This window comes from Lithobates pipiens, unplaced genomic scaffold, assembly GCF_037356315.1.
Source record: "Lithobates pipiens isolate NorthernLeopardFrog02 unplaced genomic scaffold, aLitPip1_a1.2 Scaffold_27, whole genome shotgun sequence".
Lineage (NCBI taxonomy): Eukaryota > Metazoa > Chordata > Amphibia > Anura > Ranidae > Lithobates > Lithobates pipiens.
In genome coordinates this window covers 41,766,145-41,785,453 of record NW_027507788.1, presented here as the reverse complement: position 1 = coordinate 41,785,453, position 19,309 = coordinate 41,766,145, and the positions used below count along the sequence as shown (strand labels likewise).

Below are 19,309 nucleotides of genomic sequence, written 5' to 3'. Positions count from 1 at the left end.
ACTCCACCCCCTGATGTGCGCACACGCTTTCTGTGTGTATTTTAAGGTGTGCAGGACAGATAGCAAATTGAAGTACTTGGATATTAGAGGCTGGAAAATTGGTGAGTGAGTTTAAACACTCTTCCCCCCCCCCCCCCCCCCCCCCCCTTTGACAATTGCACTAATGCACCCCTCTACTGCTCTGATTTGAAAGAGACTGCTGATACTCTTAAAGGCAATCCACACAGATTTCTTTTCAGAGGCAATTGACAGGCAGTGAGGAGGCAATATATCGCTTCCTCACCACCTGTTTTAACTCCCTAGCTGCAGCAGCAAAATAACTTAACACACAGCCATTATTGTCTAAATTGCTGGCAACAAAAGTGAGTATACCCCTAAGTGAAAATGTTCAAATTGGGCCCAAAGTGTCAATATTTTGTGTGGCCACCATTGTTTTCCAGCACCACCTTAACCCTCTTGGGCATGGAGTTCACCAGAGCTTCACAGGTTGCCACTGCAGTCCTCTTCCACTCCTCCATGACGATATCAAAGAACTGGAGGATGTTAGAGACCTGGCGCTCCTCCACCTTCTGTTTGAGGATGCCCCACAGATAGTGAATGTAGTTTAGGTTTGGAGACAGGCTTGGCCAGTCATCCCCTTTACCCTCAGCTTCTTTAGCAAGGCAGTGGTCGTCTTGGAGTTGTGTCTGGGGTCATTATGTTGGAATATTGCCCTAGTGCCAAGTCTCCGATCCTGGAAGGGATCGTGGTCTGCTTCAGTATGTCACGTGTTGGCATTCATGGTTCCCTCAATAAACTGTAGCTCCCCAGTGCCAGCCGCACTCATGCAGCCCCAGACCGTGACACTCTCACCACCATGCTTGACTGTAGGCAAGACACACTTGTCTTTTTGTACTCTTCACCTGGTTGCCACCACACACGATTGCAACCATCTGAACCAAATAAGTTCTTGGTCTCATCAGACCACAGGACATGTTTCCAGTAATCCACATACTTAGTCTGCTTGTCTTCAGCAAACTGTTTGCAGGCTTTCTTGTGCATCTATAGAAGAGGCTTCCTTTTGGAACGACAGCCATGCAGACCAATTTGATGCAATGTGCGGGGTATGGTCTAAGCGCTGACAGGCTGACCACCCCCCCCCCACCCCTTTAACCTCTACAGCAACGCTGGCAGCACTCATACATCTATTTCTCAGAGACAACCTCTAGATATGATGCTCAGCAGGTGCGCTCAACTTCTTTGGTCGACCATGGCGAGGCCTGTTCTGAGTGGAACCTGTCCTGTTAAACCGCTGTATGGTCTTCTTATATCCTAGGCCATCTTGGATGATGTATGTAGAGCAACAATTTTTTGTTGAACTTCCAGTGACCATTGTGAGAGGGAGAACACCAAATTTCACACCTGGGACCTTGTAACACTAACAAGTCCCATGACATCGGGGAGGGAAAATTGGGTAATTGGGCCCAATTTGGACATTTTCACTTAGGAGTGTTCTCATTTTTGTCAGTGATTTAGACATTAACCACTTCAGCCCCGGAAGAATTTACCCCCTTCCTGTCCAGGCCATTTTTTGCGATATTACATTGCGTCGTTTTAACTGGCAATTGTGCGGTCATGCAACGATGTACCCCAACAAAATTGATGTCCTTTTTGTTTTCCACAAATAGAGCTTTTTTATGGTGGTATTTTATAACCTCTGCGTGGTTGGGTTTTTTATTTTTATTTTTTATCCTGACTGCAATATTGTGGAAGACAAATCGGACACTTTTAACACTATTTTGGGACTATTGACATTTATACAGCAATCAGAGCTAAAAATAACCACTGATTACTGTATAAATGTCACTGACAGGGAAGGGGATAACACTAGGGGACGATTAAGGGTTTAAGTGTGTGTTCCCTGGGAGTATGCTAACTGTGGGGATTTGGACTGACTGGGAGAGAAGACTGATCGTTGTTCCTACTTGGTATGAACAAACAATCTGTTTCTCCTCCCCTGACAGGACATGGATTTGTGTGTTTACACATACAAATCCCTGTTCCTGCTCTTGAGCCCGCAATAAAAAAAAACCAATCTATATCTTCTCTATCTCAGAATTTCGCCCTGGGACTTTAAATGAGGTGAGCGCCAATAAAAGTAACAAGAGTAAGTACATTATATATTATTCAGTAAAAGTATTACATGCATTATTGTCATCAGAGAAAGCCACTTAATACAAGGTACATATAACTGGGTAGAATAAAATTAGTAGTAATGGTACATTTGTGTATGAACAATCAAATAACATAACATACAAACATAATTAGTAAGGTTGAATAAAGACACCAGTCCATCCAGTTCAACCTGAGTGAGTGTCTGTCTACAATTGTCCCTATCCCTGTACATTGCACACTCACATTGGTTCCTACCCTCAAGGAGCTCACAATCTAAGGTCCCCATTCATATACTAGGGCCAATTTTGGACAGATATTGGTATTGTTAGGCAGAGGGAAAGAGGGGCCTAATAAGTAGAGGACCCATACTCACCACTACACATAGCTGAGATAACGTGTGTGAAGCCTCCAGACAGTGGCAGCAGGTGTCTCTCCAGGGAGCTGAGGAGGCAGAGCCAGAAGAAACACCACACAGGGCAGATTGGAGGGAAAGCATCTCATAGATGGAAAATGTGTATCCCTATTGGTCTCATTATGTCCATGGTAAGTATTGACTGAGTGAGATAAGTGTGTAATTGCATCGATAGTAGATTTCAGCAAGAGGCACCCACAAGCATGCACAAATCAATTCAAATCATTTGTAGCTCTTTCACTGAACACTGGTGGATGTTGGAGACCTTGTGCTCCATCTTCCATTTGAGGATACCCCACAGATGCTCAATAGGGTTTAGGTCTGGAGATATGCTTGGCCAGTCCATCATCTTAGAAGGGCAGTGGTCGTCTTGGAGGTGTGTTTGGGGTCGTTATGTTGAAATACTGCCCTACGGCCCAGTCTTCAAAGGGAGGAGATCATGCTCTGCTTCAGTATGTCACAGTACATGTTGGCATTCATGATCCCTCAATGAACAGTAGCTTCCCAGTGCCAGCAGCACGAATGCAGCTCCAGATCATGACACTCATCAGACCACAGGACATGGTTCCAGTAATCTGTGTCCTTAGTTGGCTTGTCTTCAGCAAACTGTGGGCTTTCTTGTGCATCATCTTCAGAAGAGGCTTCATTCTCGGGTGACAGCCATGCAGACCAATTTGATGTAGTGTGTGATGTATGGTCTGAGCACTGACAGGCTGACCCTCCACCCCTTCAACCTCTGCAGCAATACTGGCAGCACTCATACGTCTGTTTCCCAAAGAGAACCTCTGGCTTTGACGCTGAGCACATGCACTCATCTTTGGCCGACCATGGAGGGGCCTGTTCTGAGTGGGGCCTGTCCTTTTAAACCATTGTATGGTCTTGGCCGTCATGCTGTAGCTCAGTTTCAGGGTCTTGGCACTCTTCTTATAGCCTAGGCCAGTGATGGCGAACCTTGGCACCCCAGATGTTTTGGAACTACATTTCCCATGATGCTCAACTACAATGCAGAGTGCATTAGCATCATAGGAAATGTAGTTCCAAAACATCTGGGGTGCCAAGGTTCGCCATCACTGGCCTAGGCCATCTTTATGTAGAACAACAATTCTTTTTTTCAGATCCTCAGAGCTCTTTACTATGAGGTGCCATGTTGAACTTTCAGTGACCAGTATGTGAGAGCGATGCCACTAAATTTAACACACCTGCTCTCCATTCAAACCTGAGACCTTATAACACTGAGTCTCATGACACCGGGAGGGAGAATTGATAATTGGGCCCCATTTGGACATTTTTCGCTTTTGTTGCCAGCGGTTTAGACATTAATGGCTGTGTTATTTTGAGGGAACAGCAAATGTACACTGTTATGCAAGCTGTACATTCACTACTTTACATTTTAGGAAGGCGTAATTTCTTCGGTGTTGTCACATGAAAAGATAGAATAAAATATTTGCAAAAATGTGAGGGGTGTGCTCACTTTTATGAGATATTTTGTGTGTGTAACTTCAGACAGGCTTTGTTAAAGCTCTCTAAAGGCTAGTCAAAGCTCCTGCCACTAAATAAAATGGTTAACTTACAGTCCTGTTTATAATTGCTTTGCTTCAAAAATGATATCTCCTGTAGCTTCAGTGGTGCTTCAAAGCCTCCATAGAAATCTATGGCAAAGCTCGCTTGAAGCCTCATCGAAATACCAAGCAAAATCTGGTACACACAGGACTATAAGCTAACCATTTTATTTAGTGACAGGAGCTTTGATTGGCGTTCAGAGAGCTTTAACAAAGCCTGTCTGAAGCCGTGTTTTGAAGCAAGTGTAAACTAGCCCTTCATGTCACCTATAAACTTTACAATTCAGTTGAACAACAAACTGAAATATTTTAGGTGGCGGGAAGTAAAAATGAAAAACCTAAAATGAATATGGTTGCATAATTGTGCATACCCCAATACTTTGTTGAAGCACCTTTTTGATTTTTATTACGGCACTAAGTCTTTTTGGGTATGAGTATCAGCATGGCACGTCTTGACTTGGCAATATTTGCCCACTCTTTGCAAAAATGCTCCAAATCTGTCTGATTGCAAGGGCATCTCCTGTGCACAGCCCTCTTCAGACCACCTCACACATTTTCAATTGGATTTAGGTCTGGGCTCTGGCTGGGCCATTCCAAAACTTTAATCTTCTGGTGAAACCATTCCTTTGTTGATTTAGATGTATTGTTTGGGTTGTTGTCATGCTGAAAGACGAAGTTCCTCTTCGTGTTCAGCTTACTAGCAGAAGCCTCAAGGTTTTGTGCCAATATTGACTGGTATTTGGAATTGTTCATAATTCAATCTACCTTGGCTAAGGCCCCTGTTCCAGCTGAAGTTAAAAACAGCCCCAAAGCATATTTTTGGGAATTATGGCCAAAAAGTTCAACCTTGATTTCACCAGACCATAACATTTGTTCCACGTGCTATTGGGAGCCTTTTAGATGGACTTTTGCAAAAGTTTGCTGGGCTTGTGTGTGTGTGTGTGTGTGTGTGTGTGTTTGTTTTTTTTTTTTTTTAAGAAAAAGGGCTTCCATCTTGCCACCCTACCCCATAGCCCAGACATAAGAAGAATATGGGAGATTGTTGCCACATGTACCAGATAACCAGTACTTGCCCGATCTTCCTGCAGGTCCTTTAATGTTGCTGTTTAACTCTTGGCAGCCTCCCTGACCAGTTTTCTTCTCACCTTTTTCAACAATTTTAGTGAGACGTTCTTGGTAACGTTACTGTTCTGCCATATTTTCTCCACTTGATGACTGTCTTCACTATGTTCTATGGTATATCTAATGCCTTGGAAATTCTTTTGTACCCTTCTCCTGACTGATACCTTTTTAATAATGAGATCCCTCTGGTGCTTTGGAAGCTCTCTGCGGACCATGGCTTTTGCTGTAGGATGCGACAAACCGGAAAATTGTATACTTACCTTTCCGTAATTTTCCTTTCCTGTCGCATCTTCATGGCAGCATACACTCTGGGTTGTGACTCCGCCTCCACATCCTGATAGGACCACATGGCTATAAGATGACGAAACGGCCCCCACCCCAGTATTCTCCGTAATATATATGAATCGCCTTCAATGGGTGGGTCTTTGTATGCTGCCATGAAGATGCGTCAGAAAAGGAAAATTACAGAAACGTAAGTATACAATTTTCCGGTTTCCTGACGCATCATGGCAGCATACACTCTCTGGGGTGTAACTCGCAGACTGGGTGGGGATGCAAGAAATAGAGGAGTTGGCCTGGGTGATGGCCCTTCCAAAATCCACTGTTGATAGTCGTGTAGAATCCACCTTTATAATGCGATATAAAGGTGTTTCTGGAAGACCAGGTGGCTGCTTCACAGATGGTCTCCGCCGAGACCCTACAATAGGCCGTCCAAGAAGTTGCCACTGCCCTGGTGGAATGCGCCTTTAAGCCCTCAGGAATCTGTAGTTTACTCAGCGAGTAGGCCTTTTTGATAGTCTTTACCAGACATGAAGCGATTGGTGCGAGCCGATGCCGCCTGACCTTTCCTAAGGCCATATGGAACAATTAAAGCGGGAGTCTGCCGGGACTCCGCGTTTTTTTTTTTTTTTTTTTTTTTTTTTAAAAGCCAGCAGCTACAAATATTGCAGCTGCTGACTTTTAAAATAGTGACACTTACCTGTCCAGCGCGCCCGCGATGTCGGCACCCGAAGCCGATCTCTAGATCGTCACTCGGGTGCTGCCGCCGCCATCTTTGGTATGGGAATCAGGAAATGGAGCCTTTCGGCTTCATTTCCTGGTTCCCTACTGCGCATGCGCAATAAGGACGGTCCCCGCTGCCTCTGGGATCTGTGTGTTTCTCAGCAGGCAGCGGGGCACTTGCGGAAGGGGGCGGGCACTTGCGGAAAGGGGCGTAATCTACGCCCCTTTCCGCAGAGAGCTATCCCGGAAGTGGGTGCAGTTACCTGGATTATCCAGGTAACTGCACCCCCCTCCCCCCTGAAAGGTGCCAATTGTGGCGCCGGAGGGGGGGAGGATTCCGATGAGCGGAAGGTCCATTTTAGGGTGGACCTCCGCTTTAAGAGGTTTTCTGATCTCCTGATCGACTCTGTTGCTGAAAGATATTTCAAAATGTTTGCTGCTTCCTCCCAGTTGATCGCCTCTTTAACCGACTTTCCAAAGGGCTCTATTTAGCGAAAAAATCAAAGCCGGTGGATGCTTCCAAGCCCTCATTGTCGGACGGGGAGTCCTGGTCCCTTGATGTACTTAGAGGGGCAGGTGAAGCACTTTGCGTCGACAACTCCGTATCCGGAGTTAGAATCTGTGGGGCTGCAGGTTGTCTAGTCTGTGGCTTTTTTTTCTCTGGTAGCTTCCTCGAAGGACCTGTGGCAAGCCAGTTTATCTATGGCCCCGCATATCCAAAATGCGTTTCCGGAAGGTCGGAATGGTGCGCTGGAGACTGCTGTCTATGCGCAGGAGATCTTCTGTGGTAGGAGCAGCTGTGTCTTGAATATGATCTGGAGTGACTTCTCCTGCGACTCCCTCTGTGGCCTGGGCAACTTCTCCTGCAACTCGAGCGGCTTTGTCTGGCCAGAAGGCTTCTCCTGCACGAGGTCTCTCTGTGCCTTGAGTTGGTAGACTTTGAGGATCTGGTAGGGCTAACCATTTAGGCAGCGTTGGGATTGCTCTCTCTTTCGATCTTAACTACTTACCCTGGTAAATTCCCCCCCCCCCCCCTCCTGATCTGCTAGGACAGTGGTCTCCATGGAAAGAGGAGTAAGGCAAGCCTAAAGAAATAGTTATAAGCGGTTACAGAGAAAGAGAGGGAGAAGAACACAGCAATAAGTAATGCAAACAGTATAGAAACAGGAGGCCACTCGCCTTATTCAGGGTGGATGATAAAGCTGTGCAAAAAGGTGAAATACTGGCAATCCAGATCTCCAGGTACAAGTCCGAGGGCAGATTCATTCAATTTCGCTTTTAAATCTGCCGCCGGAGACACTTCCCACTCGTGCATGCGCAGTAGTGCTGTGCGGCGGCCGTCACCATCTTAGAAGCTGGCGAAAAGCATAGAATGTACTGTATTTACATCACAGGACATCTGTGATTGGACACGGCCGTCGTGATCAGGAGGGCCAACCACAGAGCCCTCCTGCCGATCAGAGATGCGACGTGTCTGGGTGACACAAGATCATCGTGATCACGCCGCTGCGTGGGCACGATCCCCCTCCTGAGGGACTTTCCTGAACATTCTCTCAGGAGAGAGCACCCACCTGGCCGTTTATGTATAGTGGCTGGGTGGAAAGTAGTTAAATTTGGTGTTATTGTTCACTCTCTCATACTGGTCATTGGACGTTCAACATGGCACCTCATGTTAAAGAACCCTCTGAGTATCTGGGAAAAAAATGAATTGTTGCTCTACATAAAGATGGCCTAGGCTATAAGAAGATTGGCGAGACCCTAAAACTGAGCTGCAGCAAGGTGGCCAAGGCCATACAGCCGTTTAACAGGACAGGTTCCTCTCAGAACAAGCCTCGCCATGGTCAACCAAAGAAGTTGAGTACATGTGCACAGCAGCATATGCAGAGTTTCTTTGGGAAATACATATGAGTGCTGCCAACATTGCTGCAGAGGGTGAAAGGGTGGGGGTCAGCATGTCAGTGCTCAGACTATACACCGCACACTGCATTAAATTGGCCTGCATGGCTGTTGTCCCAGAATGAAGCCTCTTCTAAAGATGATGCACAAGAGAGCCCGCAGTTTGCTGAAGACAAGCAGACTAAGGACATGGATTACTGGAACCATGTCCTGTGGTCTGATGAGACCAAGCTAAACTTATTTGGTTCAGATGCCGTCAAGCGTGTGTGGTTGCAACCAAGTGAGGAGTACAAAGACAAGTGTATATTGCCTACAGTCAAGCATGGTGGTGGGAGTGTCATGCTCTGGGGCTGCATGAGTGCTTCCGCCACTGGGGAGCTACAGTTCATTGAGGGAACCTTGAATGCCAACATGTACTGTGACATAATGAAGCAGAGTATGATGCCCTTCCTCTGGAGACTGGGGCCGCAGGACATTATTCCAACATAACGACCCCAAACGCATCTCCAAGACAACTGCGTTGCTAAAGAAGCTGAGAATAAAGGTGATGGACTGGCCAAGCATGTTTCCAGACCTAAACCATATTGAGCCCTTGTGTGGGGCATCCTCAAATGGAAGGTGGAGGAGCACTAGGTCTCTAACATCCACCAGCTCCATGATGTCATCCTGGAGGAGTGGAAGAGGACTCCTGTGGCAACCTGTGAAGTTTTGGTGAACTCCATGCCCAAGAGGGTTAAGGCAGTGCTGGAAAATAATGGTTGCCACACAAAATATTGACACTTTGGGTGCTGATTTTGTACATGGGTTGAATTAAGACACCAGTCCATCCAGTTCAACCTGAGTGAGTGTGGGTGCATGTCCACAATTATTCCGATTTTATTTAAGGCACCCATATAGCACTGTCAGTTTAGGCAGCGCTCCACATATATCGCACACTCACATTGGTCCCTGTCCTCAAGGAGTCCACAATCCAAGGTCCCCAACTCGCTTCATATACTAGGGCCAATTTTGGACAGAAGCCAATTAACCTACTAGCATGTCTTTGGAGCATGGGAGGAAACCAGAGTACCAGGAGGAAACCCACACAGACACAGGGAGAACATCCAAACTTCAGGCAGGTAGAGTCATGGTAGGGATTCTAACCAGCGACCCTTTTTACTGCTAGGTGAGAGTGATAACTACTACACCACTGTGCTGCCGACATATTTTAACCTGGGGGCATACTCACTGTTGTCAGCGGTTTAGACATTATGGCTGTGTGAGTTATTTTGAGGGGACAGCAAACTTACACTGGTGTACAAGCTGTACACTCACTACTTTACGTAAGCTCGTGACATAAAATCTTTCTTGTTGTACAAAAAAAAAAGGGCTAACTTTACTGGTTGGGTGTGTTTTTTTTTTTTTTTTTTTTTTTTTTTTTTAATCCATTAAGGTAATTTTTATTTACCAGTATTTATTTATTTTTTTAATTGAAAGACCGCTGCGTTTTTCTCTTCCTTTCTTTTGAGGGCTGTGGCATCAGAAGAGCAGATAATTCTTTGCATAGAAAGAATTGTGACACACTTCAGTCAAGATTGTGATAATTATTGACGATTAATTGTGCAGCTCTATAGTCAAGTAATTTCTTTAGTGTTGTCACATGAAAAGATATAATAAAATATTTACAAAAATGTGAGTGGTGTACTCGCTTTTGTGTGTGTATATATAACATATTTAGTTTTTTATTTTTTTGCATCACTATTTTAAGATTTGGTAGTTTCCTGTAATGACGATTGTTTGTTTCATTTTTTTTTTTTTTTTTTTTTTAACAGAAGATAATCGGTGTATTCAAGCCAAAATCAGAAGAGCCTTATGGACACCTTAACCCCAAATGGACCAAATATTTTCACAAAGTCTGCTGTCCTTGCTGCTTTGGACGTGGCTGCCTTGTTCCAAATCAGGGATATCTTTCTGAAGCTGGAGCATATTTAGTGGATGAAAGACTTGGATTAGGTGTTGTGCCTAAAACAAAGGTAACAAGCTTTTAATTAGCATCCAAAATGTTTTACATGACTAAACAAAAAAATTGCAATATCAACTCTAGGTTGCAATTGACTGCAAACCATGCATTTTGAAAAACTATCCAGAAAATAAAGCACTAGGCCTGGGGCCCATTCACACCAGAAATGCAGTGTTTTTGCATGCGCCATGATGGGCATCCCACTGCATCTGGTGTGAACGGGCCCTTATAGGCAAAATAGTGTCTGAACCAGGTAAACTCATACTGACCTGTATTTGTGCAAGAGTAAAGTCTGTGCTATTCAGATGACTATCCTGATTGGGGACGAAACAACTCACTAATCGATTTTATGAAAAATAGTTTTCAACTATTTTCATAATCGATTAATCTGCCATCTGATTAGTTGGCCTTCATACAGAATGCGTTTTGTTTTGAATATCAGGAAATAGAGTGAAGCCTACATACAGCTCAGTACACCGTCCATACATGTTGGCATACACAGTGCAGCACACATACAGCTCCGTGCATGTCAGTAAGTGCCTGAGAATTTGTGACTATGTGAGGAGTAATGCCTCATGGGACATGTAGTCCTGGGCAGGAAGTAAGGGGTTCTAAAGGCAGATTTTTATTTTATTTTATTTTTTTACACCTTATTATAGGGGCACTCTATACTATACTTTGCATCTTGCTGTAGGGGTACTCTATACCAGGGCTCGACAAAACCCGGGCGCCAGGTCGCATTGGCAACTAGAAATAGCGACCTCGCGCCTGGGGCAGCACAGCTGGGGGTATCCTGTCTCTGTGGACCCCCCCAGCGTGATCGCGTCGGGCCGTTCCGCCGGCGGCCGAAAATTTAGGCCGCGGCTTTGAGGCCTTCTGCGGTCCTATGATTCCTTATGGAATCTGGCGCCATCTTGTGGTTGCCGTTGGTATGACAAACCAGTAATTCTAATGAAGCTTCCTCTGAGTGTTTTATATTACCTGCCTTTTCTTCCCTTTATTTAGAACCCCCTAAACATTATATATATTTTTTATTCTAACACCCTAGAGAATAAAATGGTGGTTGTTGCAATACTGTCTGTCACACCGTATTTGTGCAGCGGACTTACAAGCGCACTTTTGTTGGGAAAAATAATTTAGTTAATTAAAAAAATAAGACAACAGTAAATTAGCCCAATTATTTTTTATATTGTGAAAGATAATGTTACGCCGAGTAAATTGATACCCAACATGTCACGCTTCAAAATTGCACCCGCTCGTGGAATGGCGACAAACTTTTACCCTTTAAAATCTCCATAGGCGACGTTTAAAAAAATTCTACAGGTTGCATGTTTTGAGTTAGAGGAGGTCTGGGGCTAGAATTATTGCTCTCGCTCTACCGATCACGGCGCTACCTCCTATGTGTGGTTCGAACACCGATTTTATATGCGGGCAGGACAGGGCGCGTTTAAAAATTATTATTTTTTCTTCTTATTTTAACTTTTTTTTTTTTTTTCCACTGTTCTTTTAAAAAAAATGTGTCACTTTTATTCTTATTACAAGGAATGTAAAAATCCCTTGTAATAGAAAAAGCATGACAGGTCCTCTTAAATATGAGATCTGGGGTCAGAGAGACCTCGGATCTCATATTTACACTAAAATGCAATTAAAAAAAAAATTGTCATTTGAAAAAAATAAATAAAATGTCCCTCTAAGAGCTATGGGCAATGGCTTGGAGACGGGGGGGGGGGGGGGGGACGGCGCTGCTATCTTCCCCCTCACTCGTCTCCATGTCAGGCCAGGGACAGGTCCGGATCGCCGTCACGGACCTGGCTCCTAACTTTTTAAGCTGGCTCCTAGATTCCAAGCAAATTTGTCAACCCCTGCTCTATACTATACTTTTGCAGCTTGCTTTTGGGGTACTTTGAAGGCAGGAGGAGCCAGAAGCGTTGGTGGGGGACCCCAGAAGAGGAGAATCATGGCTGCTCTTTGCAAAACCATTACACAGAGCAGGTAAGTATAACATGTTTGTTTAAAAGAAAAACATCACTTTAAAGAGGAAGTAAACCCTTCCAAACAACTTGGACCTATAGGTAAGCCTAGATTAAGGCTTACCTGTAGGTCCAAGCAATATCTCCTAAACCTATATGGTTTAGGAGATATTTGCCCGAAAATGGGCACCGCTGTCTACGGCGCATGCGCCGTAGACAGCGGCGCGCATGCGCACTAAATGCGGCAAATTCAAGAATGGATTTGTCGACTCCCGTGCGCATGCGCGGGAGTGACGTCATCGCGGCTTCGCCGTATGACAGCGGCGGAGCTGCGAGGCGCGACTCCCGTGCGCATGCGCGGGAGTGACGTCATCGCGGTTGCGCCGCTGTGATTCGTCGGAGCTGCGAGACGCCACAAGCAACATGGATGCGGCGGACTACAGGGGACAGCGGCGACTTCGCTGGCTCCTGTGTCAGGTAAGTGACACATAATGAGCTACTATGCGATGCATAGTAGTCCATTATGCTTTACCTTTGCAGGGAAAAAAAGAGGAAGTAAACCCATTAGGGTTTACTTCCTCTTTAAAGACTGTGTTGGGAAGATCAACATTTTATTACTTTTCACTGTTTCACAGTATAAACAAACCCCTTATAGTAGTGATTAATCTTCTCTTTTTGTACTATAAAGGGCTAATTGTAGATTTTTTGTTTTATTGCTACTAAATGTCTTAGGCCTGGTTCATACCTATGTTCATACCTATTTTCTTGGTGCTTTTTGCAGAAACGCTGTACAGTTCATTTAACATGTTTCCTATGGGATGCATTCACATCTACCGTATATACTCGAGTATAAGCCGAGATTTTCAGCCTCTTTTTTGAGGCTGAAAGTGCCCCCCTCGGCTTATACTCGAGTCATCGCTGTCTGCCTGCTCGATCAGCGTGTCGAGCAGACAGACAGCGGCCATTCTATAATTCAAAAGCCGCGCCTCCGGCTCCGCCTTCGCCTGTGATAGGCGGAACACTGAATTTCCCAGCAGCCTGTGTTCCGCCTATCACGGACATCGTCTCATCCTCGTACTACGGACGAGGATGAGACGATGTCCGTGATAGGCGGAACACAGGCTGCTGGGAAATTGTGTTCCGCCTATCACAGACAGGGAGGCGCGGCATTTGAACAGGGGAATGGGCGCCGACGAAGAGCGGTGATCCTGGGACGGGACCGGACGGAGGCTCGGGACGGGACCGGACGGAGGCTCGGGACGGGACCGGACGGAGTCTCGGGACGGGACCGGACGGAGTCTCGGGACGGGACCGGACGGAGTCTCGGGACGGGACCGGACGGAGTCTCGGGACGGGACCGGACGGAGTCTCGGGACGGGACCGGACGGAGTCTCGGGACGGGACGGGACCGGACGGAGGCTCGGGACGGGACGGGACCGGACGGAGGCTCGGGACGGGACGGGACCGGACGGAGGCTCGGGACGGGACGGGACCGGACGGAGGCTCGGGACGGGACGGGACCGGACGGAGGCTCTGGACGGGACGGGACCGGACGGCGGCTCGGGACCGGACGGAGGCTCGGGACACAGGTAGGCTGGACACACAAGGCCACACACACACACACATGGATGGACACACACACACACAGGGATGGATGGATGGATGGACACACACACACACACACAGGGATGGATGGATGGATGGACACACACACACACACACAGGGATGGATGGATGGATGGACACACACACACACAGGGATGGATGGATGGATGGACACACACACACACAGGGATGGATGGACACACACACACACACACAGGGATGGATGGACACACACACAGGGATGGATGGACACACACACACACAGGGATGGATGGATGGATGGATGGACACACACACACAGGGATGGACAGGCATATCTCACCCTCGGCTTATACACGAGTCAATAGGTTTCCCAGTTTTTTGGGGGTAAATTGGGGGCCTCGGCTTATACTCGGGTCGGCCTATACTCGAGTATATACGGTATGCTTTTTTCAGCTGCTGCGTATTTGGAATGGGTCAAAGACTTTTTTTTAATGCAAAACGGTGCTTTTTTTTTTGGCTCAATAGATTTCAATGGAAAAGCTACAAAAGAAGCATGTCTTGCGTTGTTGCCGTGATTTTTGCGTTTTTTTCATCTGGCTAACAACAAATTGGCCTAAAAAAAAAAAAAAAAAGCATAAAAATTGTAAAACGCAAATTGCAGCAAAATCACGTATGCAAAAAGCACTACAGAAATGGATCAAAGCAAGGTGTGAGCCGTGCCTTATGCTGGCTATTTGGATTTTTGAATAAGAATATTCATTATGAAAAATCTTTGTACATTCGCTTAACAGCTTCTCGACCGCCTCACGTAGATATACTGCAGCAGAAGGGCACGTACAGGCAGATTAACGTACCTGCACATTGCCCTTTAAGAGGCGGCTTGCAGGCGCGTGTACATGTGCCGCTGGCAGTTCTGTGACCGTGATTGCAGTTCCTGGGGCCTCCATGTCCAGGGGCATACCCGCAGTTGTGTCACAGTGAGGAAGAACGGGGAGGTGCTAATGTAAACAGGCATCTCCCCGTTCTGCTTAATGACACTGTCACTGATCACCGCTCCCGATTACAGTAATCGGGAGCAGTGATCAGTGACTTGTCACACACAGCCCCCCCCCACAGTTAGAATCACTCCCTAGGACACACTTAACCCCTACAGTGCCACCTAGTGGTTGACCCCTTCACTGCTAGTGACATTTTTACAATAATAATGCAATTTTTTTAGCATTGATTGCTGTTTAAATGCCAATGGTCCTAAAAATGTGTCAGAATTGTCTGATGTGTCCGTCATAATGTCGCAGTCACGATAAAAATCACTGATCACCGCCTTTCTAGTAAAACATAAAAAAATAAAATAAAATAAAAATATCAATAAAAATGGCATAAAACTATTCTCTATTTTGTAGTCGCTTTTCTATAATTTTTGTGCAAACCAATCAAATGGTTATTGCATTATTTTTGGTAAAAAAATGTAGAAGAATACATATCGGCCTAAACTGAGGAAACAAAATGATTATATATTTTTTGTGTGTATATATATATATATATATATATATATATATATATATATATATATATATATATATATATATATATATATATATATATATATATATATATATATATATATATATATATATATATATATATATATATTTTTTTTGGGCGATTATTTATTATAGCAAAAAGTAAACCAATAATTTTTTTTTTTTTTCAAAATTGTCATTTATTTTTTTTGTTTACAGCACAGAAAATAAAAACCGCAGAGGTGATCAAATACCACCAAAAGAGATCTCTATTTGTGGGAAAAAAAGATGTAAATTTTTTGTTTGGGAGCCACATCGTTCGACCGCGCAATTGTTTGTTAAAGGGTCGCAGTGCCAAATCGCAAAAAGTGCTCTGGTCAGGAAGGGGGTAAATTCTTCCGGGGCTGAAATGGTTAAGGAAAGAATAATTGAAACTTTCACTTGCTTTTAACATTCGGTTTTAAATTGAATGTAATTTCTGAACGAAAAGCGCATGCACGGTCAAACATGCACGGTCAAATATTCCTTTGACCAAACCTTTCCCATTCTGCTTTTTTGAATTTTCCCATCACTGTGGTTGAAAATGAGTGTTGATTTGACCCACTAACAATTTGAAAACCAACGAACGTTCTTAATTTAATTTTTTTATTTCTTTGAAGGAAGACATTGTTTTTGTATGGCCAACATACATGACAGCAGACACAGGTATCCTTCTTCTTCTTCTTCTTCTTCTTCTTCTTCTTCTTCTTCTTCTTTTTTTTTTTTAAGTAATTGTAAAGGTTTGTGGTGTTGTGCAAGGGTTTTGTACAGAGTAGCCCGATCCTCCTCTTTTGGGCACCGGCGGGGCTCCTGTCCCCTCCTCTTCATCAGGTGCCCCCACGGAGAGCCGCTTTTTATGGGGGTCATTTACAGGTTCTGCTGCTGCGTCCATTGACACAGACAATGGGACCTTGTCTCGTGTCTCTGGATTTGATTGACGGCAGCGGGAACTAATGGCTCCCGCTGCTATCGTCTATCCAATGAGTATATACAGTGACTGGAGCTGCTGGGCTCGTGCTCATTGCTGGAACGGACAGGTTCAGGTAAGAAAAAAGAGAGGGGGGGGGGGAGCTGCAGGTTTTTCACCTTTTAATGCCTAGAATGCAATCCCTGGGACACGTCACAGGTCCCAGAAGATTGCCTGGCCAATAGCAGAGTGCAGTGGGACTTGTGCATGCCCAGCCGTGAAGCTTTAAACTGAGGGTGTCCACAGTTGCTATGATAGGGCCGGGGAGTACAGTGAGATTCCGGGCGGACGCATCGCTGTAACGTGGGACAGGTGAGTGTCTGTCAAAAGTCAGCAGCTACACTTTTTGGAGCTGCTGACTTTTAATAAGCTAAAGAATGGGTGGAACTCTGCTTTTAAGGTGAAAAACCTTGAGGCTTTGCAACCCCTTTTAACATGTATCTTAATCATACAGGACACAGGACTTCTATTCACTGATCATGGGTTATATGCAGGCTACCACCTTCAAGTGATTGTACACTGGCAAAAATCTTGCTAGGGCTGCCCTTAGGGACACTAGCAAAAACTGGAATCTCAGAGTGGGAGGGATGATATGGGTACACTCTAAGTGATGTACCTGTTTTCCTCTGGAGAAGTACATTTCTTTTCTTGCATCAAGGGACACAGAGCCATAGTACTTACTATGTGGGTTATAGGGCCACTGATAGGTGATGGACACTGGCACGCCCTAAGGCAAGAAGTGTACTCTCTATATAACTCCTCCCACTCCTGGGAGTCCCCAGTTTTTTCGCCAGTGTCTTAGGTGTTGGTCACATGTAAAAATGTGCGGTGCTCCACTGGAAGCAGTCCTTGCTGGGGCTAGCTATGCTATCCAGATCCTTTCAGATGTCCTTTCATGGGCTAAAGGAATGGTACCAGGGCCTCGTTTCCAAAGAAGCGAGGTTTTGCTTGCGAATGCTTCTCTTTTTAGAAAACTGAACCCTGGGATACAGTACTTTTTGGTAGTAAGGCCATAAAGTTTTTACTGGCAGGGTGCTTTTCGGGTCCAGGATTGTGGGGGACCTCTAGGTTCCCCTGTTCCTGAAGGTTTCGGAGCCCACCGTGAAGGTTGAAGATTGGGGTTCTCTAAGATAACCCTGCAGCAAGGAAAGGTAAGTGGAGATTTTCTTAAAGGGGTTGTAAAGGTTGTTTTTTTTTTTTCTAAATAGGTTCCTTTAAGCTAGTGCATTGTTGGTTTACTTAGCTTTTCCTTCGATTTCCCTTCTAAATGTTTTTTTTCTATGTTTTCTTTGTCTGAATTTCTCACTTCCTGTTCCTCCTCAGTAAGCTGTTCAGGCTGACTAAACACCGCTCAGATGATGGTGTGAAGTTTACTGAGGAGAAATAGGAAGAGAGAAATTCAGGCAAAGGAAAAAAAACATTTTAGAAGGGAAATCAAAGGAAGAGGTAAGTGAACCAACAATGCACTAGCTTAAAGGAACCTATTTAGAAAATAAAAAACAAAGCTTTACAACCCCTTTTAAGAAGTTCTCCTTTTATGTTGTCATGCCTATGTGTCACCACTGGGGGCTGTATTGAGCACTCACAGCTTGATGCTGGAAATAGCGCTGTATCAGAAGCCTTCATTTCTCCTCTCCTCCGGCCACAAGCAGCTTCTCCGGGAAGAAGGGGGGGTCTCGTTCTCCTCCTGTGCCCCCAATGTTGTTTTTTTTCCTCTTCGGGGGACTTGTATGTCAAAAGCATTCTTTTTTTTGAAAAAAGGACAGACCGTGGGGCCGCTCGGTGGTAGATTTACCCTCCAGCCGCCATATAAGCTATTTGCAAGGTGCTGCTCATGCGGGGAGACATTTTCTTTTGAAAGAAAGGGGGCGTGGCTAACGGCATCAGATGCCGGCCACACGTGGAGGAAGTTGTTAAAGCACTGTGTATGTAGTTGCTGCTGGCTGTGGAGGGACACATGAGCAGGAGGATGGCTTGTTTCATGTTGGTGACACAAGCATTCCCTTTGACACATTATACTTTACCAGGCTATGTATTAATAGCAGCTTATAGCGCTGGACTATAACCTAGTAATGTACATTCTTTTGCTGGTAGTGCCTCTGCTTTGTGCTTTAGACTATGAGTGGTAAAGGGACCAGGAACTCCTGTAAGGGTTCTAAAGGGTCAATGGTTTCACAACAAACTAAATCCATTTCCAAAAGAATGTCATCCTCCTTTGAGAGTGATGCTGCTGGTCAGATGGAGCCATCAGGGAAAACTGTTGCAGCTGCGCTAGACACTTCAGTCCCTGTATATAACACAAAAGGTTTTTTCTTCTGCAATTTGTAATTTGGAAAAGAAGATTGATACTATATCATCTCTCCATAGTGGGGCCAAACATAGCAGATCCCCATCTAGTGCTCAGGACCCTCTTATGGAGGTGCAGGAGGCTGGGGATCGGGTAGATCTTCCTAAAGATTTGCAAGATACTTATTTATTCTTTTCTGAGGATCCTAATGTAGAGGGAGTAGCATCACAAGACAGGTTGCTTGTGCACTCTCTTACTAGATTGGTTAGTTTGAGGCTCTTGAGGAACCCACCTCTAATTTGAGTTCATTAAAACCTCCCCCATCTGGAGGGGATGCTTTTCCTATTCATGCATGGCTAAAAAAGCTTATGTATTCTGAATGGGAACATCCGGATAAACAATATTATCCTCCTACGAAATTCTCCACACTTTATCCTATGGAAGAGGATTTCTATGTAAAAAAATAAATAAAAAAATGGCGGGGGGAGGGGATTCCAGCAATTGATGCTGCAAGCTCCTCAATGAACAAGAATTTTATATGTCCAGTGGATAATGCACTTATGTTAAAGGATCCAACAGATAAAGTTTTTTTTTTTTTTTTTTTAAATCTGTGTATTTTTTTCCAAATAAATTGCGTTTGAAAGACCTCTGAGCATATACCGCATCACATAAAATATTCCCTAGGGTCTCTGCTAAAAAAAAAAAAAAAATTATATCATTTTTGGGGGTTCCAAATGATTTTCTAGCAGAAAATACAGGATTTTGTGTCAGAAAAGATTCTTTAAATGGTTAAAC

The 19,309-nt window shown here is 44.8% G+C and overlaps 1 protein-coding gene across 1 annotated transcript in view; it reads left to right on the top strand.

Annotated features, from left to right (window-relative positions):
• Positions 1-19,309, top strand: part of PI4K2B (phosphatidylinositol 4-kinase type 2 beta) — a 146,857-nt gene that overhangs the window by 35,110 nt on the left and 92,438 nt on the right. Inside the window, exon 3 of the mRNA XM_077456877.1 lies at positions 9,957-10,157. Coding sequence (XP_077313003.1) covers positions 9,957-10,157 — 201 coding nt within the window. The remainder of the gene's footprint in view (positions 1-9,956; positions 10,158-19,309) is intronic.